This window comes from Carcharhinus amblyrhynchos, unplaced genomic scaffold (assembly GCF_965287045.1).
Source record: "Carcharhinus amblyrhynchos unplaced genomic scaffold, sCarAmb.v2.hapA scaffold_85, whole genome shotgun sequence".
NCBI lineage: Eukaryota > Metazoa > Chordata > Chondrichthyes > Carcharhiniformes > Carcharhinidae > Carcharhinus > Carcharhinus amblyrhynchos.
In genome coordinates, this window is record NW_027649825.1 from 567,092 (window position 1) to 594,158 (window position 27,067).

The window sequence follows — 27,067 nt, forward strand, 5'->3', positions numbered from 1 at the left end:
CCCAAGTGAGGATGTGGTAAAAACGGCAGGCTCGTGTGGCAATTCCAGAACTCCACAGACATTGGAACAAAAATAAAATGCTGGAAAATCCCAGCAGGTCTGACAGCGTCTGTGGAGAGAGAATAGATGTTTCGAGTCGGGATGATCCTGACTCAACACGTTGGTTCCATTCTCTGTTTTTGTTTCAGATTCCAGGATCCGCAGTATTTTCTTTTTATTCTTTACGTAGACATCGGAACATCAGTGTCATTTCACAGCACAGATGCACGTTACACAAAGCAACCACTTCAATTTGGTGTGTTTCTTAGGAATCCCTTCAAAGATTCCGCAGTAACTCACTAACATACCAATTCCAAAGAAAGAAAGAAAATTGAAGTGGTTGTTCACAAAACCCCACCAAAAGTGGTCTGTCAGACTCAGTTTAGAAAACTTCAGTTTGGCTGAAGGTGGATAGATCATTATTGGGTGAAGTTGAGTAGAGTTATTGTAGATTGTGTCTGTAAGATTATAAATAAATATAGAAGTGCTAAGAGGTGTAAGTATTTGCATAGTCCCTTCAAAAAGGTGCTTTTTTTTAAAAAAACTGCAAGTTTAGACAGAGTTACCCGAGTGAAACATTTCTATTGGAGGGCCAGGCAGCAGTATTGCCAAGAGAACTAACAGACTTTTGACTTTTTTTAATTCCAGCCAATCAGTTGGTACCAGCAACCTATTAGATTTCTGGAAAGTTTTAAAGTTTATTTACTAGTGTCACAAGTAAGGCTTACATTAACACTGCAATGAATTTACTGTGACAATCCCCTAGTCACCATAATCCAGCACCTGCTCGGGTACACTGAGGGAGAATTTAGCATGGCCAAGGCACCCTAACCAGCACGTCTTTTGGATTGTGAGAGGAAACCCACGCAGACATGGGGAGAATGTGCAAACTCCGTACAAACAGTGACCTAAGCCAGGACTTGAACCAGGGTCCCTGGTGCTGTGAGGCAGCAGTGTTAACCACTGTGCCACCATGCCACCCAAAATCGTGATCAGGAACAGAAACTCTGGCTGACTTACCCTCGCTAATCCAGAAACTGCAATTAAACTCAAGTGCCTTCGGCCTTTGACTAGTAACAGCCGGAAATGCGGACATTCCTGGATCTCAGCACCCCAGAAGGTGAAGCATTTACCCAGTGAGCTCAGGGTTAGGGAATCTGTGTAGATTTAATTGCTGCCATGTGGATAGTGGGTCTCCAGATCACTGGCAGATGGAGAAGAGAGTGAGTGAGAAGGCTGGGGCACAGGAGAGGATCCCAAACCTTTCTCTGTGCAACACACCTCGGTGTCAGGGAAAGTTACAACACAGGCATATTCCGTTACTGATAACAGAAACATGTAGTTTAACCGTTTGGGCAGTAATCTCTACCTTAAAGGTGTGTTTGAACTCGGGATGGATTTCTTCAGGCACTGACTCTGTGACTGGCTGTACTTCGTAACGCTGGAGACTGGATTCACTGCCGAGAGAAAACAGTTCACTTTAACAATACCATTGGACACAGCCATCTTCATTACATTAATCATTCTATTCCAAGCAACAATCATACACAAAGAGAACATCTTCAACTTCCTGCTTCTGACCTCATGTACAGCCAGATTAGAATTACACGGAAACTATACAATGCCACCCAGCTGGTCCATGTTGGGGTTTACCCTCCTCACTAGCTGGATCCATATTCCTCTCCTGTCCCCATATTCCTTTATCCCCCATATCTAACCCATTCTTAAATGTAGACCCAGTCTCTGCCTGCAGTCTCTAATCTACTGGTGCATTCCCCAGAGTCAACCTTCTAAGAATAAGGAACAAAGAAAATTCCAGCACAGGAACAGGCCCTTCGGCCCCTCCAAGCCTGCACCGACCATGCTGCCCGACTGAACTAAAACCCCCTACTCTTCCGGGGACCAAATCCCTCCACTCCCATCCTATTCATGTATTTGTCCAGCCGCCCCTTAAAACTCACTATCATACCTGTGTGAAGGTGTTTCCCCTGCTTTGTTCTTTGATATCTGGACTTCAGGGGTTAAGTTACGGTGAGAGATTAGATACATTTTAGGCCTTTATTCTCTCAAATTCAGAAGTTTGAGGGGTGATCTGATAGAAGTCTATGAGAAGGACAGGATGGATAAAGGTAAACTATTTCCACTCGTCGAAGACTTTAGAACCAGAGGTCATAATATAAAAATTAGGAGCAAGCCATTCAGGAGAGACATTAGAAATATTCCTACACACAGAGAGTGGGGGAGGTTTGGAATTCTCTCCCTCAAACAGCAGTAGATGCTGGTTCCATTGTTAGGTTTCAGTCTGAGATAAACACATACTTATTGAGCACGGTATCAAGGGATATGGGCCCAGGGCAGGTACGTGGAGTTAAGCCACAGATCAGCCATAATCTTACTGAATGGCAGAGTGGACTTGAGGGGCTGAATGGCCTCGTCCTGTTCCTATAAATCTCCAGTTTATTTTTACATCTTTTAGAGTAGGACCCCTTCATTATCTACTCTGTCCCTTCCTTGTATAAAATTATACTGTTTTATCAAACTGCCTCACTGCTAATGAAAGGTCCTAATTGTGGATTATTTCCTCTCAGCTTCCTAGCGGATCTGTATAGATTTGAGAACATGATAAATCTCACTCTCACCCTGACGCTATCACAATATACACAAGTAGAAATACAAGCAGAAGTAGAAAGGGTTGAGAGCTTCAAGTTTCTAGGTGTCCAGATCACCAACAACCCGTCCTTGCCCCCCGTGCCAACACTATGGTTAAGAAAGCTCACCAACGCCTCTACTTTCTCAGGAGGCTAAGGAAATTTGGCATGTCAGCTATGACTCTTATCAACGTTTACAGATGCACCATAGAAAGCATTTTTCTTGTTGTATCACAGCTTGGTCTGGGCTCCTGTTCTGCCCAAGACCACAGGAAACTACAAAGGGTTGTGAATGTAGCCCAATCCATCACACAAACCAGCCTCCCATTCACTGACTCTGTCTACACTTCCCACTGCCTTGGGAAAAGCAGCCAGCATAATTAAGGACCCCACACACCCCGGACATTCTCTCTTCCACCTTCTTCCGTCAGTAAAAAGATACAAAAGTCTGAGGTCACGTACCAACTGACTCAAGAACAGCTTCTTCCCTGCTGCTGTCAGAATTTTGACTGGACCTACCTGGCATTAAGTTGATCTTTCTCTACACCCTAGCTATGACTGTAACACCACATTCCGCACTCCTTTTTCCCTCTATGAACAGTATGCTTTGTCTGTACAGCGTGCAAGAAACAAAACTTTTCACAGTATGCTAATACATGTGACAATAATAAACCAAATCAAATTTATGTAATAGATCTAGAGCAAGTTGATATAGCTTTAACAATAAAGGCTTTATTGCCAACAGAATAAAGATATCCCTGTACAAGGTCAGACTCGTTTATGATGGCACAGTGGGTTAGCACTGCTGCCTCACAGTGCCAAGGATCTGGATTCAATTCCCGGCTCGAGTCACCGTCTGTGTGGAGTCTGCACATTCCCCCCACGTCTGCACAGGTTTTCTCTGAGTGCTCCCAAAGTCTGAAAGGCGTGCTGAATTCTTCCTTAGTGTAACCTGAACAGGTGCCGGAGTGTGGCGACTAGGGGATTCTCACAGTAACTTCATTATAGTGACACTAAAATAAATAAGCTAACAAATGGGATTACTCTATCCGATTCCTTGGCTGCATCTGCCACTCCCTCCTCCACCCGCGGTCCACACTCTCCTGCCGATTGGTTCAGCCTTCTGCCATGAGAGTCCATAGGGTCCCTGCCAGTCACGTGGCCATCGGGAAACACTCCCACCTCCCCCCGCCCCCAGCCCTCCTTAAAGGGGGCACACTTCCACAGTTTACAAAGGAACAGGGGAGGCAACACAAGGCCACTTACAGCAGAAGAACACAGGGCACAGTAACTTCATTGCAGTGTTAATATAAGTTACTCGTGACTAATAAATAAATTTTAACTTTAGAAACAGAATGACCTATTGAGTGAGGATGCTCATTATCAAAGCTGGTTTCAATACATTTTTAACTCAAATATAACACACTGGATGTACGTAAGACATCAGTAAATAAGGCAGCTCAAAGTTTATCTTACACATTGTGAATTTCCATCTTTGCCCATAACACTAGTGTGTTGCCAATATACCGGCACGGTGAGATTGCAGAGTTAGTGCCACTAACCTGGTGAGGAGGAGATCAGACTCGTAACGCACTGCAGCCCAGATGTAGACAGTATTGTCGTGAAGGGTCTCATTCATCTCTGTACTGTCACTGCAAAAAAAGGAAAAGTTTTCAGTAACACTGGAGGTGCTGAACTCCACCGAGGAGAGGCAGACCGTCCAGGTCAAATACTGTGTATGGCCCCCTCCCCTTCTATCCAATATCCCTCACAGCAAACTCACTGAGCGAAACATATCAGCCAAGGGCTTCCATCAAAAAAGGACAGACAGTAATGGGGAAAGGAGCATGTTACACTAACCCAGTCAATATTCCCTCAGAGTCCGATTACAGAAATTATATTCCTGTATTAGCGGCTGTACAGTGAAGGTTCACTTGACTGGTCCCTGGGATAAGAGGGTTGTCCATGATGAGAAGCTGAGTAAATTGGGTCTATTTTAGCACTGCTGCCTCACAGCGCCAGGGACCCGGGTTCGATTCCAGCTTCGGGTGATTATGTGTGGAGTTTGCATGTTCTCCCCATGTCTGCATGGGTTTTCTCCAGGTGCTCTGATTTCCTTCCACAGAGATCTGCAGGTTAGGTGGATTGGCCATGCTAAATTGCCCTTAGCATCAGGGGGACTAGCAGGGTAAATACGTGGGGGGATAGGATCTGGATGGGATTCTGGTCAGTGTAGGCTTGATGGGCCGAATGGTCTCCTTCTACACTGTACAGATGCTATGATTCTATATTCTCTGAAGTTGGGTGTTGATGAATGAATGGAATTTGTTACAAGCTAGAAGACAGGAGGCAGAGTTTTGGTTGAGCCCACTGCATTGTGTATGGGACCACTCGTCAGGCGTTGCCACGAGACCAATCTACTCCTGCGTCCCTCCAGCTCCTAGCTCACCAAAATAGACCAGTAAGAAGTCTCATAACACCAAGTTAAAGTCCAACTGGTTTATTTGGCAGCACGAGCTTTCACAGCACTGCTCCTTCATCTAATGAGTGGTCAATGAGGGTTACTGGAAGAAAGCAGTGACCTTGGTGCTGACCTGGTAACACTGAGGAATAACTCCACTTCATCCAATAAGAGAGAACAACGGAACTCAAACTCCAGTCGAAAGGTCACCTGTGGGGAAAGCAAACAGATCATCTAATGGGTCATACAGGAGCCCCTGTCCTTCTCATAAAACTGCATCTGAAAAGCTTCAATAAGACACAAACATCACTGCATTGCCATCACTTAGAGATCCGTTCTCACTTCTCCTCCAGCCTGTTCCTCGGTGGATTGCAATTTCAGAATTCCAATGTAATTCAGGCAACCGGTTTTCATAAACACCCTCCCTGCAGGAGCTTAAATAAGAGAAACTCAACTGGATTCACCACACAAACACAGCAGTTCTCAGAGCAGAGGCTGGGAGTAACTCACTTCCTGAATCCACACACACACACACACACACAGCAGCTTCCAGAGCAGAGACTGGGAATCCTGCAGTGAGTAACTCACCTCCTGACTCCCCAGAACTTGCCACCGTCTACAAGACACAAGTCAGGAGTGTGATGGAATATTCCCCACTTACCTGGATGGGTGCAGCTCCAACAACACTGAAGAAGCTCAACACCATCTCGGACAAAGCAGCCCCGCTTGATTGCCACCACATCCACAAACATTCAATCCCTCCATCCTCGATGCTCAGTAGCAGCAGTGTGTACCATCTACAAGATACACTGCAGCAATTCACCAAAGATCCTTAGACAGCACCTTCCAAACCCATGATCATTTCCATCTAGAAGGAAAAGGGCAAAAGATACCTGGGGAACACCATCACCTGTAAGTTTCCCTCTGAGCCACTCACCATCGTGACTTGGAAATATATTGGTCGTTCCTTCAGTCACTGGGTCAAAATCCTGGAATTCCCTCCCTAACGGCAGTGTGGGTCAACCCACAGCGCGTGGACTGCAGCGATTCAAAAAGGCAGCTCACCCCCACCTTCTCAAGGGGCAACTAGGAATAGGCAATAAATGCTGGCCCAGCCAGTGACGCCCATGTCCCACAAATGAAAACAAAGATAACGATGAGGCTAGCTAACCGTGGCAGGCAGCACAGTTGAATGAAACGCCAATCCCAGATGAAGGTACTTGCCAGCAGGGGCTGCTTAATATTGGGATGAACTTCTTTCCTCCGTGAAATTAGCTCTAATCAGAAGGATTCATAGAACATAGAACATTACAGCGCAGAACAGGCCCTTCGGCCCACGATGTTGCGCCGACCAGTTAAAAAACAATGACCCACTAACCTAAACCAATCCCTTTTCGTCCATAAACCTATCCACGGATCTCTTAAACGCCCCCAAACTAGGCGCATTTACAACTGCAGCAGGCAGGGCATTCCAATCCCTCACCACCCTCTGGGTAAAGAACCTACCCCTGACATCCGTCCTATAACTACCACCCCTTAATTTAAAGCCATGCCCCCTCGTGCTAGCTTTCTCCATCCGAGGAAAAAGGCTATCACTGTCCACCCTATCTAAACCTCTAATCATCTTATATGTTTCAATAAGATCCCCTCTTAGCCGCCTTCTTTCCAGCGAAAACAACCCCAAATCCCTCAGTCTCTCCTCATAGGACCTCCCCTCCATACCAGGCAACATCCTGGTAAACCTCCTCTGCACCCTCTCCAAAGCCTCCACATCCTTCCTGTAATGTGGGGACCAGAACTGCACACGGTACTCCAAGTGCGGCCGCACCAGAGTTGTGTACAGTTGCAACATGACGCTGCGACTCCTAAATTCAATCCCCCTACCAATAAACGCCAAGACACCGTATGCCTTCTTAACAACCCTATCTACTTGATTCCCAACTTTCAGGGATCTATGTACACATACACCTAGATCCCTCTGTTCATCCACACTATTCAAAGTCCTCCCGTTAGCCCTATACTCAACACATCTGTTATTCCTACCAAAGTGAATTACCTCACACTGCTCCGCATTAAACTCCATCCGCCACCTCTCGGCCCAGCTCTGCAACCTGTCCAAGTCTTCCTGCAAACTATGACACCCTTCCTCAGAATCTACCACACCTCCGACTTTGGTGTCATCAGCAAATTTACTAATCCACCCAACTATACCCTCATCCAGATCATTAATAAAAATTACAAACAGCAGTGGCCCCAAAACAGATCCCTGAGGCACACCAGGGATCAGTCAGTGATTCAGACTAGAATCACTGACTGTAGTGGATTGAAGGCATTCACTGACTGTAGTGAATGAATGGACAATGTATTAAACTCATTTCTAAGTGGCAATTCCTTATCATCAGAGGCCAGTGCTGAGACCCAGCTCAATCGATAGCTCTGTCTGAACAGAGGCTCAGAGGAACATGCAGCAGCGAGTAACTAATGGAACTGGGAGTGGGGGAAGTAAACACTTCCCCAGATACCCTGCCAAGGGCAGTCCGTCTTGTCTGGTAAGAAGGACATACCTGATTCAGTGATCTGAAGACTGGAAAGCTGATGTTGCAGATTCGGTGGTGTGGCGAGGTCACCTGACATTCCACTTTATTTTGTGCATCATCCTGAGAAAATTAAAGAGCACAACATTAACTTAGCGCATGAACAGGTACAGCACAGGGTTAGATACAGAGTAAAGCTCCCTCTACACTGACTCCCAGGACAGGTACAGCATGGGGTTAGATACAGAGTAAAGCTCCCTCTACAGTGTCCCCCAAACACTCCCAGGACAGGTACAGCACGGGGTTAGGTACAGAGTAAAGCTCCCTCTACACTGTCCCCCCATCAAACACTCCCAGGACAGGTACAGCACGGGGTTAGGTACAGAGTAAAGCTCCCTCTACACTGTCCCCCATCAAACACTCCCAGGACAGGTACAGCACGGGGTTAGATACAGAGTAAAGCTCCCTCTACACTGTCCCCATCGAACACTCCCAGGACAGATACATCACGGGGTTAAAGTCATAGAGGTTTACAGCATGGAAACAGGCCCTTCGGCCCAACTTATCCATGCGTCCAGTTTTTACCACAAAGCTAGTTCCAATTGCCTACGTTTGTCCATATCCCTCTATACCCATCTTACTCATGTAACTGTCTTAATGCTTTTTAGAAGACAACATTGGACCCACTTCTATGACTACCTCTGGCAGCTTGTTCCAGACACTCATCACCCTCTCTGTGGAAAAAATTACCCCTCTAGATCCTTTTGTATCTCTCTCCTCTCACCTTAAACCTCTGCCCTCTAGTTTTAGACTCCCCTACCTTCGGGAAAAAATATTGACTGTCTAGCTGATCTGTGCCCCTCATTATTTTATAGACCTCTATAAGATCACCCCTCGGCCTCCTACGCTCCAGAGAAAAAAGTCCCAGTCTGTCCAGCTTCTCGTTATAACTCAATCCATCAAGTCCCAGTAGCATCCTAGTAAATCTGTTCTGCACTCTTTCTAGTTTAACAATATCCTTTTTATAATAGGGTGATCAGAACTGTGTGGCCATGCCAATGTCTTGTACAACTTCAACAAGACACCCCAACTCCTGTATTCAATGTTCTGACCAATGTGTAAATAATCAGTTCGTGTATTCCTTTCAATTTAGCCTGTGTTTAATACACAGTAAAGCTCCTTCTACATTGTCACAAACATTCACAGATCAGAATCTGTTTTGTGAATGTCAGTTAGCTGGTTCCAGATGCCACATTTGAAGATAAATGACATATAACTCAGCTGGCTAGACAGCTGGTTAGTGATGTAGAAAGATGCTAACAGCGCGGGTTCAATTCCCATACCAGCTGAAGTTACTCATGAAGATCTGCTCTCTGAACCGTGTCCCTTACCCGATCTTGTCCCTAACCTGTGGTGACCCTCAGGTTAATTCACCACCAGCCAGCTCTCCCCCTCAAAGAGCCATCTGGGTCTATGGAGACTTTACATCTTACCACCAAATAAGCAACATTCCTCTTAGAGACATAAATGCGACTTTAAACATAGTTAGTAACCATAAATATACTTGCCATAAATTGTGTTAACAGTCTGAAAGCTTTCAGAGAGATTTGTGGAGAGAGTGAGTTCTGAGGAACAGCCTGCACATTGCTCCAACTTCAGCAGAGCTGCAACTGCAAAAGCCCGTTTCTCACTGCACGGACCCAATCTTTTACATTATCACAAGGCCCTGTCAATTACTCCAGTTAGAAATCCCAGGAGAACTCCTTGTACAAACTAAAGTCCATTAGCTCTATCTAAGTAACAAATTGCTTGCTGAAAATGAGTAACTAACTTGCTTTCTCCCCTCGTTCTTCTGAATTCCAATGACTATAGCCCCAGTCTACTCAGTCTCTCCTCATAAGCCAACCCTCTCAACTCCAGAATCAACCTAGTGAATCTCCTCTGCACCCTGTCCAGTGCCAGTATATCCTTTCTAAAGTAAGGAGACCAAAACTGTGCACAGTACTCCAGGTGTACCACAGAGTCTGAGAAGGGAAATGAAGTCTTTCTTTGTTACCCTCACGAGAAGGCTGGTGAAGAGCAGGTTTTTGGAAAAGGTGATGTTGAAGCTGGTATTGTAGGCATTTTCCCTCCTGTTCTCCAGCGTCACAGTCACTGACACCCTCTGGCGATTGTTCCTGACAATGTAAGGATTTTGTCTGAAATAACAGATACAAATAATTAAAAAATACATCAACTGAAGGAAAGAAACCTCACCGCTCGTTGGACAGACACAAACAAGGAAAAACCCAGCATTGGTGGGGTGAGAAACAGATGCACTCCACAGATGCTGCCAGACCCACTGAGATAGACTCAGAGACAGCATGGAAACAGGCCCTTCGGCCCAACTTGTCCATGCCGACTTTTTTTTTAAGTAAGCTAGACCCTGTGTTTGGCCCATATCTTACCAATGTTACTGTGTAAACGCTTTTTAAAAGTCAAAATTGTACCCGCCTCTACTACAGCCTCTGGCAGCTTATTCCAGACACTCACCACCCTCTGAAAAAATTGCCTCTCTGGACCCTTTTGTATCTCTCCCGTCTCACCTTAAACCTCTGCCCTCTAGTTTTAGACTCTACAGACCTCTATAAGATCACCCCTAAGTCTCCTATGTCTCAGAGGAAAATTCCCAGTCTATCCAGCCTCTCCTTATAACTCACTCTGCCTCTCTTTTACTTTCCTCTCATCCATCACTTTCTCTTATTTGCCTCAGCTTTTGGAAGTCGAGTGAGGAGATGAGTTAGCAGAAATCTGGGCATGGGCTGGTTACAATCAAACAGCAGTATTGAGTTACGAGAAGATGATGGAATGACGTTCTGCTAAGAATAATTTCTGATCAGCAAGATCCCACAAACGACATTTGGGTGGCACAGTGATTAGCACTGCCGCCTCACAGCACCAGGGATCTGGGTTCAACTCCAGCCTCAGGTCACTGTCCGTATGGAGTTTGCACATTCTCCCCGTGTCTGCGTGGGTTTCCTCCGGGTGCTCCAGTTTCCGCCCACAGTGCAAAGATGTGCGGGTTAGGTGGGTTGGCCATGCTAAAATTGACCCGTGTGAGGGGGATTAGCAGGGTAAATGTGTGGGGTTAAGGGGATAGAGACTGGGCGGGATTGTGGTCGGTACAGATTCTATGGCCGAATGGCCTCTATACTGTAGGGATTCTATGATTCAATTAGATCCCCCCTCATTCCAGCACCAACATGTACGGTTAAAATCGACAGCAACGATAAATCTTATTTCCTTGCCTGGATCCAGAAATATCCAGATGTGCCTGCAGTCGGAGATCCGTCAAACACTCATCATCATCCCCGCAGTCTTTAAAGAAGGGAATCTGGAAATGTGAACAGCAAGATGTCAGGCCCACTTCAGAACAACAGGTTAGCTCATGGCTGTCAGACGAGACAGCCCAAGGAAGACACTTACCCAGCTTCTAACTGTAGTCAAGCAACCATCATCCAGTACTGGCCCTGATGGCTGTTCGGCCAAACTGAACTGCAGCAGGAAGCCAATGGCCCGAATGTAATCAGCCGTATCCTGTGTCACAGGAATAAGATGGTGTGAGACATATAACCATGAGGGAAATGCCTGGAGAGTGTACACGTCAGGCAGGTTAAAGTCCAACAGGTTTCACAGCTTTGCTCCTTCATCGCCTGATCAAGGGCCAGCGTTCCGAAAGCTCATGCTACTGAATAAACCTGTTGGACTTTAACCTGGTGTTCTGAGACTTCTTACTGTGCCTACCCCAGTCCAACGCTGGCATCTCCACATCACATCAGGCGGGTAAATGGCTGTATCTCACAGCAGTTTAATACATGCAGACACCACAGAAATCATAGAATGCCCACAGTGCAGAAGGAGACCACTCAGCCCATTGAGCCAGCACCGACAACAGCCACCCAGGACCCATCCCTGTAACCCCACATATTTGCCCTGATCATCTCGCTAACTTATTCCAGGACACTAAAGGGCAATTTAGCATTGTCAATCCACCTAACCTGCAGTCTTTTGGATTATTATAGATTTATAGTTATATAGATGATCTGGAGGAGGGAACGGAGTGTAGGGTGTCGAAATTTGCTGATGACACCAAGATTGGTGGAACGGCAAATTGTGCGGAGGGTGTGGAGAGTCTACAGAAGGATCTAGATAGGCTGGGCGAACAGGCCAGGAAAAGGCAAATGGAATTTAATGTTGGCCAGTGCGAGGTGGTCCACTTTGGTAGGAATAATGGTAGGAAGGACTATTACTTACGTGGAGAAAAACTGCAGCAGGCGACGGTGCAGAGGGACCTCGGGGTCCTTGTGCATGAGTCGCAAAAACCCAGCCTGCAGGTGCAGCAGGTGGTCAGGAAGGCAAATGGGATGCTGGCCTTCATCGCGAGGGGGATTGAATATAAAAGTAGGGAGGTCTTGCTGCAGCTGTATAGGGCATTGGTGAGGCCACAGCTGGAGTACTGTGTGCAGTTTTGGGCGCCGTACTTATGCAAGGATATTTTGGCCTTGGAGGGAGTGCAGAGGAGGTTTACTAGGCTGATGCCGGAGTTGAGGAGGTTGAGCTATGAGGAGAGGCTGAATAAACTAGGCTTGTACTCGTTAGAGTTTAGAAGAATGAGGGGAGATCTCATTGAGACATATAAGATGATGAATGGGATGGATAGGATAGAGGTGGAGAGACTCTTCCCGCTCAGAAAGGATAGTAGGACTAGGGGGCATAGCCTCAAGATAAAGGGGGGGGCGGTTTAGAACAGAGTTGAGGAGGAACTTCTTCACTCAAAGGGTGGTGAATCTCTGGAATTCTCTGCCCATTGAAGTGGTGGAGGCTGCCTCGCTAAATATTTTTAAGACGCGGGTTGATGGGTTTTTGATGAGAGAGGGGATTAAGGATTATGGGGAGAGGGCGGGAATGTGGAACTGAGCCACGACAGATCAGCCATGATCTTATTGAATGGCGGGGCAGGCTCGAAGGGCTAGTTGGCCTACTCCTGCTCCTATTTCTTATGTTCTTATGTTCTTATGCGCAGAAACCAGAGTACCCGGAGGAATCCCACGCAGACACGAGGAGAACGTGCAAACTCCACACAGACAGTGACCCGAGCTGGGAATTGAACCCGGGTCCCTGGCTATGTGAGGCAGCAATGCTAACCACTTTGCCACTGTGCCTTAGTATATCTGTATTAAGGAAGGATCTGCTGGCCTTGGAAAACGTACCAAAAATGTTCAGGAGAATGATCCCGGGAATGAAAAGCTTGACATTTGAGAAGCTGTTGAGGACTCTGGGTCTGTGCTCATGGAGTTTAGAAGGTTGAGAGGGTGGCGGGGGGATGTATTGGTATTGGTATGGGGTCTCATTGAAATTTACAGATTACTGGAAGGCTTGGATAAAATGGATGCAGAGAGACTGGGATCGGGGGGCACAGCCTCAGAGTAAAAGGGACGACCCTTTAGAACCGAGATGAGGAGGAATTTCTTCAGCCAGAGGATGGTGAATCTGTGGAACTCTTTGCCACAGAGAAGGCCGGGTCACTGAGTGTATTTAAGAAACAGAGGGAGACATAGGTTCTTGATCAATAAAGTGATCAAAGGTTATGGGGCCAAGGCAGGAGAATAGGGATGAGAAACACATCAGCCATGATCAAATGGCGGAGCAGAATCAATGGGTTGAATGGCCTAATTCTGCTCCTATATCTTATGGCAAACCCATCACAGAAACTTTGTGAATGCTCCTCAGGGGGGAGTGGATGTCAGTGCCAGGAATGGACGACTTCCCACATCAGGCAACCAGCAGCAACAGGCAAACACCGATCAGGAGCAAAATCTTTCAGACATTGAGAGTAGGCTGCAGAGGAGTTTCGTCTTGTGATGGTGTTAACAGCATATATCCTGTATGTACAGGAGATGCACAGACACAAGTGTATGAATGATAATAGACCTTCCCCCAGCACCATTTCCAAGCTCAGGTTACTGAGTTACAACGCTGTTTCACAGAAACATAGAAGATAGGAACAGGAAGCCATTCAGCCCTTCGAGCCTGCTCCACCATCCGTTACGATCATGGCTGATCATCCAACTCAAAAACCTAATCCTGCTTTCTCCCCATAACCTTTGGTAGAATCAATTACTAGGGGGCACAGGTTTGAGGTGCGAGGGGCAAGGTTTAAAGGAGATGTACGAGGCAGGTTTTTTTTACACAGAGGGTGGTGGGTGCCTCGTTGCCGGGGGAGGTAGTGGAAGCGGATACGGTAGTGAGTTTTAAGGGGCGTCTGGACAAATACATGAATAGGATGGGAATAGAGGGATATGGTCCCAGGAAGGGTAGGGGGTTTTAGTTAAGTCGGGCAGCATGGTCGGTGCAGGCTTGGAGGGGCTGAAGAGCCTGTTTCTGTGCTGTAATTTTCTTTGTTTATTGTTCCCATTCACTCCCAGTGCGATATCCAGCCGCCTCTTGAATACATTTAATGTTTTGGCATCAACTACTCCCTGTGATAATGAATTCCACAGGCTCACCACTCTCTGGGTGAAGAAATGTCTCCTCACCTCCGTCCTAAATGGTCTACCCTGAATCCTCAGACTGTGACCCCCTGTTCTGGACTCCCCCCACCATCGGGAACATCCTCCCTGCATCTACTCTTTTCACAGTAACTTCACTACAGTGTTAATTTAAGCCTGTCTGTAACTAATAAATAAAGCTCTGGTTTGTGTAGATTCTCAGTACTTACCATGACATAGAACTGCAGCTTGTGACATTTCAGTCCATCGCTCAGGATACGGATAACTTGGTACGTCTGCCTCTGGTCATCTTCATCAAACAAGGCTCTGGGGGCAAATTTCTTTTCATCCAACAAAACATCGTAATGTAGATCTACAACACACAAACAGATGGTCAGAACATCAAGCAGCAGTGAAGCAACATGACATAAGAATATAAGAACTAAGAGCAGGAGTCAGCCATCTGGCCCCTCAAGCTTGCCCCACCATTCAATAAGATCATGGCTGATCTTTTCATGGACTCAGCTCCACTTACCCACCCGCTCACCATAACCCTTAATTCCTTTACTGTTCAAAAATCTATCTATCCTTGCCTTAAAAACATTCAATGAGGGAGCCTCAACTGGGCAGGGAATTCCACTGATTCACAACCCACTGTGTGAAGAAGTTCCTCAACTCAGTCCTAAATCTGCTACCCCTTATTTTGAGGCCGTGCCCCCTAGTTCTAGTTCCTGAACCATAACAGGCTTGATGCACCGAATGGCCTCCTTCTGTAGGGATTCTAATATTCTATGATATATCCTGTTTATCACTTAACATTCCCCTACTTCCCACTGCCAGTTTCCCTGACTCTGAATGAGCCATTCTTTATTTGGAAGATACACAAAGCAAGCTGCCAGAAAGGTCACCCCCCTGAAACATTAACTTCATTCCTCTCTCCACAGGTGCTGCCTGACCTACTGAGTATTTTCAGCATTTGCTGTTCTTGTTTCAGATTTCCAGCATCCACAGGATCCCATTTTTCCGGTTACCTTCTTGAGTGCTTGAGGAGAGACTGCCCTGTGGAAAGGACACTTACCCAGAGTGCTGTTGCTTAGTCCGGGTGATTTAGCCCTCGCTGTGAAACAGACTGTGGCAGTGACACATGTGGCATCCTTGCCATTTCTTTGACAGTTTCGCTGCAGCATATTGATGGAGGCAGGGCTGAACTCAACTGAGACATTCACCTGGACCACACGGAGTATCCTACAGACAGACAGGCAACATGTTAGAGAGGGGGCTGGGGGGCCGACCAGAGAAAGTCAAAGAGAAAATGCACATTGGCGAGAGAGGGAGGAAGGATGTGGCGGAGACAGTGGGAATGGGGAGGGAAGAGAGGGAGTGGATGGAAGAGAGAGATGAAAAGGAAAGAGAGTAAAGGCTAAATCGAGCTGTGCTACACAACAGTAAACACACAAGAGACAGAATCAATTGAAAAGAAAGAAAGAGACAATGCAAGGCTGTGCGGTGGAAAAGAGAATAGAGGTCATCATGAGTTGGGTGTAAATTGAGAGAGGTGGATACTCAGTGAGTCCTTGGTGTCCTCAGGCATCAGACACTGAAAGTAAGCATGCAGGTACAGCAGGCAGTTAAGAAGGTAAATGGTATGCTGGCCTTTGTAGCAAGAGGATTTGAGTATAGGGATAGGGATGTTTTGCTGCAACTGTATAGGGCATTGGTGAAGCAACACCTGGAGTATTGTGTGCCGTTTTGGTGTTTTTATCTCAGGAAGGAGATAAAGGGAGCACAGCGAAGGTTTACCAGCTGATTCCTAGGATGGCAGGGCTGTCATATGAGGGCAGACTAAGTTGGTTAAGATTATATTCACTGGAGTCTAGAAGAGTGAGAGGGGATCTCACAGAAACTTATAAAATTCTAACTGGGTTAAACAGGGTAGATTCAGAAAGAATGTTCCCGATGGTGGGGGGTCCAGAACCAGGGGTCAGAGTTTGAGGATAAGGGGTAAACCTTTTTGAACTGAGGTGAGGAGAAATTTCTTCACCCAGAGGGTGGGGAATGTGTGGAATTCACTCCCACAGAAAGTAGTTGAGGCCAAAACATTGTGTGATTTCAAGAAGGAATTAGATATAACTCCTGGGGCTAAAGGGGTATTGCCGGGGGGGGGGGTGAAATCAGGATATTGAATTATCAGCCATGATCAAAATGATTGTCGGAGCAGGCTCGAAGGGCCGAATGGACCACTCCTGCTTCTATATTTCTGTGTGTTGCACAGATGAGAAGTGTATTGGAGACAGAGTTGGGAATTGTGACAACTTTATTCCCTTTTTGTGATATGTGCAGTTCCCTCCCCTGATCCAGAAACACTCTCCCTGGTTAATATTCTAATGTACCCTGATTGAGTCTTGCAAATAATTAATGAGGGCTCCCACTGCACTTGGAGCCAGACATGTTCCACTGAAGCCCCTGAGGATGCTGGCCCAGTTAGAGGACACTACAGAGAAGTAGTTCACAGTGATTGCACAGTAACACAAAAGCAATTCAAGTAACACCAATTGTATAAACACTGAACATGAACAGCACCAGTCACCAGCAGCTGTTCCCCCGAGACAGAGCAGATTCAAGCCCATGTCATGCTAATTCAGATGGTGACGGCTGCAGGACAGAGGTTAGGAACAGTTTTGGTAATGTAGTGGACTTGTGTGTGTGTCTACACTTGAGTTCCTGACCTATATTTTGAAAACCAAGTTTAACTCAGAGATGAGAACGGGGAGAAGTTAAGCGCATCCTTGCACCTCAGGACAATCACAAAACTTTTAAAACTTTTAGAACTGAGGTGAGGAGAAATTTCTTCACCCAGGGAGTGGTGAATGTGTGGGATTCACTCCACAGAAAGTAGTTGAGGCCAAAACATTGTTTGATTTCAAAAAGAAACTAGATATAGCTCTTTGGGTTAAAGGGATTAAGGGATATAGTGGGGGGAAGTGGAAAAGGGATCATGATATTGAATTTGACAATCAGGCATGATCAAAATGAATGGCAGAGCAGAATTGAAGGGCCGAATGGCCTCCTCTGCTCCTAGTTTCTAAGATTCTATTCTAAGATCATAGAATCCTACTGTTCAAAAGGAAGTTATTCAGCCCATCGAGTCCCACCCAGCCCCCATCCCCATAACCCCTCATACTATGGGGCAATTTAACATGGCCAATCCACCTAACCCGCACATCTTTGGAGTGTGGGAGGAAACTGGAGCACCTGGAGGAAACCCACGCAGACATGGGGAGAATGTGCAGACTCCACACAGACAAGTGACCTGAGGCCAGAATTGAGCCTGGGGCTCTGGTGCTGTAAGACAGCAGTGCTAACCACTGTGCTACCGTGCTGCCCTGTGCAGGTTAGGTGGATTGGCCATAGTAAATGGCCTCAATAAGTGTCCCAAGATGTCTTGGGTAGATGGAAAATGTGTGGGTTTACAGGGGTAGGACGGGGGAGAGGGCCTGAATAAGATCCTCTGTCAGAGTCAGTACAGTCTCGATGGGCTGAGTGGCCTCTTCTGCACTATAGAATCCCATCAGAATTGTGCTCAGTTCTCTGGAGTAGAATGTGAACTCAAGATCTCTGATTTGGAGGGAAACCTGTTGGAACCAAGGCTGATGACTGTCCCTGAACGGTGTGAAGCAGCAGGTACCCCAGACTTTGTTTGAACAGAGGGGAGTACGGTAGGATGAGAGGGGAATTGGCGAATGTTGATTGGGGGAGTGTGTTGGATGGTAGGTCTGCTGAGGAACAGTGGAGGATCTTTAAGGAGATCTTTCTTGGTGCTCAGCAGAAATTTATTCCGATGGTTAAAAAGGATCGTGTGAGGAGAGGTAATCAGCCGTGGATAACGAAGGAGGTGAAGGAAAGTGTTAAAAGCAGATGCGTTTAGAGTAGCTAAGAGTAGTGGGCGAGAAGAGGATTGGGAGAGGTTTAAATGTCAACAAAGAATGACAAAGAAGTTGATAAAGAAGAGTAGGATAAACTATGAAGCTGGGCTAGCGCTTAATATAAAAAAGGATAGCAAGAGTTTTTATAAATATATAAAAAGGAAGAGGCTGGCTAGGGTGAACGTTGGACCCTTTGAGGATGAGAGGGGGGACTTAGTGGTAGGGGATGGGGAAATGGCTGAGGCCTTGAATAACTTTTTTGTTTCGGTCTTCGCGGAGGAGGACGTGAATAATTTTCCTTGTGTTAGCGATGGAAAGACAGTAGGAGTGGAGGGCCTGAATGACATTATTGTTACTAGAGAGGCAGTGCTCGACAGACTGGAGGGACTGATTGTGGACAAGTCCCCAGGACCGGATGGAATGCATCCAAGGGTTCTGGAGGAAATGGCAGAGGTGATAGTGGATGCCTTGGAGGTTATTTTCCAAACGTCGCTGGATTCCGGGGAAGTGCCGGAAGATTGGAAAATGGCTAATGTTACGCCATTGTTTAAGAAGGGTGGCAGGCAAAAGGCGGGGAATTATAGGCCAGTTAGTTTAACGTCTGTTGTAGGAAAAATGTTAGAATCCGTGATCAAGGAGAAAATAGCGAGGCATCTTGAGGAGAATTGTTTGGTAGAGCAGACGCAGCACGGTTTCATTAAGGGGAAGTCGTGTCTGACGAATTTATTGGAGTTCTTTGAGGATGTGTCTAGGGTGGTGGATAGAGGAGAGCTGGTGGATGTGGCGTTTCTTGATTTTCAGAAGGTGTTTGATAAGGTGCCTCACAAGAGGTTACTGCAGAAGGTCAGGGGGCATGGAGTTGGGGGTAGGGTGTTAGCGTGGATAGAGGATTGGCTGTCAAATAGGAGGCAGAGAGTGGGGGTCAATGGGTGCTATTCGGATTGGCAGTTGGTAACTAGTGGAGTGCCCCAGGGGTCGGTGCTGGGGCCTCAGCTATTTACCATTTATATAGATGATCTGGAGGAGGGAACCGAGTGTATGGTGTCGAAATTTGCTGATGACACCAAAATTGGTGGAACGGCAAATTGTGCGGAGGGTGTGGAGAGTCTGCAGAAGGATCTAGATAGGCTGGGTGAATGGGCCAGGAACTGGCAAATGGAATTTAATGTTGGCAAGTGCGAGGTGGTCCACTTTGGTAGGAATAATGGTAGGAAGGACTATTACTTACGTGGAGAAAAACTGCAGCACGCGACGGTGCAGAGGGACCTCGGGGTCCTTGTGCATGAGTCGCAAAAACCCAGCCTGCAGGTGCAGCAGGTGGTCAGGAAGGCAAATGGGATGCTGGCCTTCATCGCGAGGGGGATTGAATATAAAAGTAGGGAGGTCTTGCTGCAGCTGTACAGGGCACTGGTGAGGCCACAGCTGGAGTACTGTGTGCAGTTTTGGTCGCCGCACTTACGCAAGGATATTTTGGCCTTGGAGGGAGTGCAGAGGAGGTTTACTAGGCTGATTCCAGAGTTGAGGGGGTTGAACTATGAGGAGAGGCTGAATAAACTAGGCTTGTACTCGTTAGAGTTTAGAAGAATGAGGGGAGATCTCATTGTGACGTATAAGACGTTGAATGGGATGGATAGGATAGAGGTGGAGAGGCTCTTCCCGCTCAGAAAGGATAGTAAGACTAGAGGGCACAGCCTCAGGATAAAGGGGGGGCGGTTTAGAACGGAGTTGAGGAGAAACTTCTTCACTCAAAGGGTGGTGATTCTCTGGAATTCTCTGCCCGTTGAAGTGGTGGAGGCTGCCTCGCTCAATATTTTTAAGACGCAGGTTGATAGGTTTTTGATAGGCAAGGGGATTAAGGGTTATGGGGAGAGGGCGGGAATGTGGAACTGAGCCACAATAGATCAGCCATGATCTTATTGAATGGCGGGGCAGGCTCGAAGGGCTAGATGGCCTACTCCTGCTCCTATTTCTTATGTTCTTATGACTCATCATTTACCACCCCCCCTAACCCAGAGATATCAAATCACAACTGAATGAATTCTGCTGGAGCTCTGCAGGGCAGGGATGGAGTCTTCTTAGTAAGCACTGATCAGTACCATCTCCGGCAGGGTGTAAATGGGGAATCCCATTTTAAATAAACCCCAAAACACAGCGGACAGACTCAGGACACCCAGTTCAGAAGCTCAGCTCGACACCACATCTGTAACTGACCCAAAGACCACAGCCTTGCCGAAAGCTCCAACTGCCACATCCAGCAGTCCATCTCCATCCACGTCCATCTGGCCATCTGCGCTGCGTCCAAAATACCGAAGTCCGGGGTCCACAGCCGAGCCGGCGATTCTCTGGGAGAACAGGAGGGTACATAATCACTGCCACTTCCCTGGTTCCCCTTCTGTTAACAGAACGTTCAAACGTTCCCCGTTGTGGGACGCTCTAGAACAAGAGACCACAGAATCAGAGAATCCCTACAGTGGCCCCTCAAGTCTGCACTGACCACAATCCCACCCAGGTCCTATCCCCATAATCCCAAAGATAGAGAGTGAGAGGTCAAAACTGAGAATATGGAGAACCATTTCTCTCAGAGGGTTGTGAATGGGGCAGCACGGTGACACAGTGGGTTAGCACTGCTGTCTCACAGCGCCAGGGACCCGGGTTCGATTCCCAGCAGCACGGTGACACAGTGGGTTAGCACAGCTGCCTCACAGTGCCAGGGACCCGGGTTCGATTCCCAGCAGCACGGTGACACAGTGGGTTAGCACTGCTGCCTCACAGCGCCAGGGACCCGGGTTCGATTCCCAGCAGCACGGTGACACAGTGGGTTAGCACTGCTGCCTCACAGCGCCAGGGACCCGGGTTCGATTCCCAGCAGCACGGTGACACAGTGGGTTAGCACTGCTGCCTCACAGTGCCAGGGACCCGGGTTTGATTCCTGGCTTGGGTCACTGTCTGTGTGGAGTCTGCACGTTCTCCCCATGTCTGCGTGGGTTTCTTCTGGGTGCTCCAGTTTCCTCTCACACTCCAGACATGCTAGTTAAGTGCATTGGCCACGCTAAATTATCTCTCAGTGTACCCGAACAGTCACTGGGGTGTGGTGACTACGGGATTTTCACAGTGACTTCATTGCAGTGTTAATGTCAGCCTACTTTGACACTAATAAATAAACTTTAAGGTGCCTCTTAAACGTTGCTGTTGTATCTGCTTCTGCCACCTCCTCTGGCAGCTCATTCCAGGCACTTACCACCCTCTGAGTGAAAAACTTGCCTCTCACATCTCCTTTAAACTTCCCTCTTTTACCTTAAACCTATGACCCCAGTAATTGATATTTCTACCCTGGGAGAAAGACTCTATCATTCTATCCATGCCTCTTGTAATTCTGTAAACTGAGGTCACCCCTCAGCCTCTGGCATTCCAGTGAGAACAAACCAAGTTTGTCCAATCTCTCCTCAATGGCCGACTGTTCCTATTTCCAATGTTTCTCATGTCAAATATCATAGAATCCCTACTGTGCAGAAGACCATGCAGCCACTGGTCAGCGCTGCTGCCTCGCAGCACCAGAGACCCGGGTTCAATTCCAGCCTTGAGTCACTGGCTGTGGGGTCTGCACATTCTCCCCGTGTCTGCGTGGGTTTCCACTGGGTGCTTCGATTTCCGCCCACAGTCCAAAGATATGCAGGTTAGGTGGACTGGCCGTGCTAAGTTGCCCCTTAGTGTCAGGGAGACTAGGACTGTAAATTTGAGGGGTTACGGGGACGGGACCTAAGCCGGATTGTCATCGGTGCAGACTCGATGGTCCAAAAGGCCTCCTTCTGCACTGTAGGGATTCTATGATTCCATCAAATCTGCACTGACAACAGTCCGACCAAGGCCCTATTCCCGCAACGCCACACATTTACCCCTATTCCCGCAATGCCACACATTTACCCCTATTCCCACAACGCCACACATTTACCCCTATTCCCGCAACGCCACACATTTACCCCTATTCCCGCAACGCCACACATTCGTCCCGCTAATCCCTCCAGCCTACGCATCCTGGGACACTAAGGGAGAATTTAACATGGCCGATACACCTAATCCACACATCACTGGACTATGGGAGGAAACTGGAGTACCCGGAAGAAACCCACGCAGACACGGGGAGAACATGCAAACTCCACATAGACAATAACTCGAGGCTGGGAATCGAACCTGTGTCCCTGGAGCTGTGAGGCAGCAGCGCTAACCACTGTGCCATCGTGCTGCCCAAATATCTTGGGTTTGTCGTTACTGATTATCACCCGTCCTGCCATCAGAATTTACTCTGTCAAAGCCCTTCGTCATTCTGAACATTTCTATGAAATCTCTCTTTAACCCGGTCTTCTCCGTGGAGATGGAGGCCAGTTTCTCTGCGCACTGACCTGTTTGTACATGGTGAGGATGGTGTCTTGATATCCATGGTAGATGTACACAGCCCCACGGTGATCATCCTCCAGCGGGGCTCCAACAACCACATCATTAAACGCATCGTAATTAAGGTCGGGAACTGCAACGATGGTGAACCCAAAGCGGGAATCCTGTGGTTTGGCGTTGGTGCGTAGAGTGCCACTGAACGAAAGGAGAAACTGCCAGGGACATGAGAAAACAGGGGGAAAAGTCAGTGATATTTTTATTTTACCTTCCGCTGCTAGAATACTGATCACTATGAACTGATCATTCTTCCATCTGACTTTGTGTGTGTGTGACGCATCAGGGGTCAGTTAGCTCAGTTGGCTGGAGAGCTGGTTAATGATGCAGAGCGACTCCAACAGTGTGGGTTCAATTCCCGTACTGGCTAAGGTTATTCAAGGAAGCCCCACCTTCTCAGCCTTGTCCCCTGCCTGAGATATGGTGGCCCTCAGGTTAGATCACCACCAGCTTATGGTCATCTTGGGCTATGGGGACTTTGAATATGGGACAGCATGGTGGCACAGTGGGTTAGCACGGCCACTTCACAGCACTAGGGACCAGGGTTCGATTCCCAGCTTGGGGCACTGACTGTGTGGAGTTTGCACATTCTCTCCTTGTCTGCATGGGTTTCCTCTGGATGCTCCGGTTTCCGCCCACAGTCCAAAGATGTGGGAGTTAGGCGGATTGGCTATGCTAAATTGCCCCTTAGTGTCAGGGGGACTAGCAGGGTAAGTATGTGGAGTTACAGGGATAGGGCCTGGGTGGGATTGTTGTCGGTGCAGACTCGATGGGTGTGTGTGTGTGTGTGGTACGTGTGTGTGTGTGGTGCATGTGTGTGCGCGCATGTGTGTGTGTGTGGTATGTATGTGTGTGTGTGTGTGCATGTGTGTGTGGTATGTGTGTTGTGTATATGTGTGTGTGTGGTGTGTATATGTGTGTGTGTGTGGTATATGTGTGTGTGTGTGTGAGAGAGAGAGTGTGTCAGTGTGTGCGCATGTCTATATATGTGCATGCATGGTGTGTGCGCGCACGTGTGCGCATGTGTATATATACAGCCACACATGCTGTGTAGATAAGCTGACATAAGACCAGAAGCTTCCGCTGTCTGCTTACCTCCTGGACTGTGTAAATATATACTTTTCCGGTTTCCTTGCTGCTGGCTCCAAGGTACATGGGCGCTGCGACCAACAGTACGTCTGTCACATTATCACCATTCACATCCACCGGGCAAACCTCACTCCCAAAGTACGATCCGATCTGTAACACAGCAGCTTTGGTCACTGACCCTGGTATCAGATATGCCCCCTCCCTCCCTGCAGCGGTTCTATCACAGAGAATAGGATTTTCTAACTGAAAAAGCCCATATTGAACCAGGGAAAAATAAAAATATTTCCTCGAATGCCAAGGCCTTGTGGATAATCTGATTTACAAAGTATACATTGAGCAGAATGGAGTCAGAGTGAATGTGGAAGTGATTTAGGTATGAATCCCACCACGGAATTTGAATTCAATAAAAAATATCTGGAATTAAGAATCTACTGATGACCCACTGTTGGAAAAACCCATCTGGTTCCCTTTAGGGAAGGAAATCTGCCGTCCTTACCCCGGTCTGACCTACATGTGACTCCAGAGCCACAGCAATGTGGTTGGCTCTTAACTGCTCTCCCAAGTGTAACTACAGATGAGCAATAAATGCTGGCCCAGCCAGCGACACCCATGTCCCATGAAGGAATTTAAAAATACACAAGCTCCAGGGTCTATCCCTTGGCAGCACATTGAAGGCTGGTTTCAATATTCCCATGTTTAATCATAGATTCCCTACAGTGAAGGAGGCCATTCAGCCCATCAAGTCTGCACCAACCACAACCACAACCCCACCCTGGCCCTATTCCCGCGACCCAACATACTTACCCTGCTAATCCCCCTGACACTAAGGGGTAATTTAGCACGGACAATCCATCTAACTTACACATCTTTGGACTGTGGGAGGAAACCGGAGCACCCTGAGGAAACCCAGGCAGACACAGGGAGAACATGCAAACTCCACACAGACAGTGACCCAAGGCCAGAGTTGAACCAGGTCCCTGGCACTGTGAGGCAGCAATGCTAACCACTACACCATGTTTAGAAGGGCAGAATCTGCCACAGCTAATGGTATGTTGGCCTTTGTTGGAATGTAGTTGATGACAACTTTGTATTGGACGTAATGTGACCAATGGGAATAAGTTGCAAGGGTCAGCTGACCCAGTAAACATGGAACCAATTACAGAGTGTGCAACAGTCAGCTGACCAGCTGACTCACTCTAAATAAGGAACTATGGAGAATTGAGGGGAGTTTGGAATGGCTTTGGGTGAGAGCTCAGGCTTGGAGTATGGAAGTTTCTTCATTAAACCCTTTCTTTGATATATAAGTTGGAGTAAGCTTTGTTACATTTTCATTAGCTGCATTTTGAAGGGTTCCTTCTGAAGAAACAGCCTTTACCTCTGGAGAGTTGGAATTACGACAGGGAAGAAAGTGCTGCTTCAGCTAAGCGAGCCTTGTTCCGATCTCATGTGGAGTACCTTCAGTTTTGACACTGCTCCTCAGATATACCAGACAGCAGTGCAGCACTGAGGCTTATCAGGGTTAAATCACAAGGTTGCATAGTCTTGGTATTATGGCCCCTTTAAGGGGGTGATCCTTTGAGGGCCGTGAGATCAGGTCGGATCCTATGGAAAAGCTGCGTGGTAAACTTATCCATTTGGGAATGAGGAGGGTGTGTAACCTGAGAGGGGAGGACCCTCAGTTGGAGAGGAAAGAGAGAAGAGTTGTGTATTAGTTCTGTCAGACCCTGAACCTGTGTACATGTTATGTTCTTGTTGGATGTGTAACATGTTGCCCCTAAATTTACTATACTGGCGACGAGGAAAAATAGAGATCACAATGTGCAGTGAGAGGGGGAGGTAAGTAACTCCACTTGACTAGCATTTCCTTGAGCGTGTGTTGGACTAGCCGTGGGGGCCAATCCCTCAGGAACGGAAAGCCAGTTTTTCCCTCACTCAGCCACAGTCTGAAGCTGCAACCACTGCACTGAGGTGTGAATATGAGTGAGTGTGTACACTCCCACCTGTGCTCCAATCAAGGACTGATGAACGGTCAGGTTTCCTCCTTTGTCCAGGTTGAAGAGAATAACCTTGCCTTTGTGTTTGAACCTTGGAGCCCCGGCCACGTAGACACGCTGACCGTCCCTCCGCCTTAGAGACGACACAGTGTAACCTGCAACAGGGAGAACACACCTCAGCCTGAGCTCCAGCAGATCACAGAACAGCTAAAGGGCTTAGTCCTAAACACCAAGCTCTGATATTTCAGGCCTTGTACTCAGCTGACACAGAACAGGAAGAGAGAGAAATACAGCACAGGAACAGGCCCTTTGACCCCCCCGCCAAGACTGCACCAATCATAATGCCCTAACTAAAGGTTTAAAAAACCTCCTGCATTAGAGTTAGGGTATAATACTAATAATAAATACTCAGTCCATATCCTTCTATTCCTTCCCTATTCATGTACCCATCCAGATACCTCTTAAGTGTTGCTAATGTGCCTGCTTCCATCACCTTCTCTGGCAGCGCGTTCCAGGCACCCACCATTCCCTGTGTGAAAAGTTTATCCCCCACATCTCCCTTAAAGAACGAACAAAGAAAATTCCAGCACAGAAACAGGCCCTTTGGCCCTCCAAGCCTGCAATGACCATGCTGCCCGACTGAACTAAAACCCCCTACCCTTCCGGGGACCCTATCCCTCTATTCCCATCCTATTCATGTACTTGTCTAGCCAGTCACTACTGTATCTACTTCCACTACCTCCCAGACAGCAAGTTCCAGGCACCCACCATCCTCTGTTTAAAATAAAAACTTGTCTCTTACATCTGCTTTGAACCTCGCCCCTCGCACTTTAATCCTGTGCCCCCTTGTAATTGACACTTCCATCCTGGGGGAAAAAGCCCTGGACTATCCATCCTGTCTATGCCTCTCAATTTTGTAGACCGCTATCAGGTCTCCCCTTAGCCTCTGTCTTTCCAGTGAGAACAATCCTAGTTTACACAGCCTTTCCTCATAGCCAACACCCTCGAGACCCGGTGAACATCCTGGTGAACCTTCTTTGCACTGTCTCCAAAACTTCCACTTCCACATCCTGTTAGGAACAGGAACTCCATTTATAAAACTTGCCGCAACCACCCCTTCCCCTGCTCACTGTCACTGAACTACTAAAAGGGGCTAGCAGCTCCATCATAGACTGACCATCAACCACAAAGCATAGTCCCAAAACTCTGCCTCTCACTGAACACCAGACAGAGACAGGTAGAACTCCAGATAGCCCATCTAGCCCCAGGGCCCTCAGGCTGAGGAGTCTCCCTTTGTGCCATCATGATGCCTATCCCTTACAAGAGAAGGGGGGACACTTTGTGAAAGGAAAATGAGGATCAAGATAATCTCACGATGCCTGGTATTGTCACTGGAGTTAAAACAGACA

The 27,067-nt window shown here is 47.4% G+C and overlaps 1 protein-coding gene across 1 annotated transcript in view; it reads right to left on the bottom strand.

The window, feature by feature from the left end:
* The window catches only part of itga10 (integrin, alpha 10), a 102,673-nt gene that overhangs the window by 6,219 nt on the left and 69,387 nt on the right, over nucleotides 1–27,067 (bottom strand). The window contains 13 exon segments of the mRNA XM_080182728.1: nucleotides 1,363–1,496; nucleotides 4,250–4,339; nucleotides 5,282–5,358; nucleotides 7,713–7,805; nucleotides 9,739–9,880; nucleotides 10,970–11,055; nucleotides 11,148–11,258; nucleotides 14,440–14,582; nucleotides 15,288–15,454; nucleotides 20,344–20,474; nucleotides 22,530–22,733; nucleotides 23,671–23,814; nucleotides 25,665–25,813. Of these exon segments, the coding sequence (XP_080038854.1) occupies nucleotides 1,363–1,496; nucleotides 4,250–4,339; nucleotides 5,282–5,358; nucleotides 7,713–7,805; nucleotides 9,739–9,880; nucleotides 10,970–11,055; nucleotides 11,148–11,258; nucleotides 14,440–14,582; nucleotides 15,288–15,454; nucleotides 20,344–20,474; nucleotides 22,530–22,733; nucleotides 23,671–23,814; nucleotides 25,665–25,813 (1,671 nt within the window).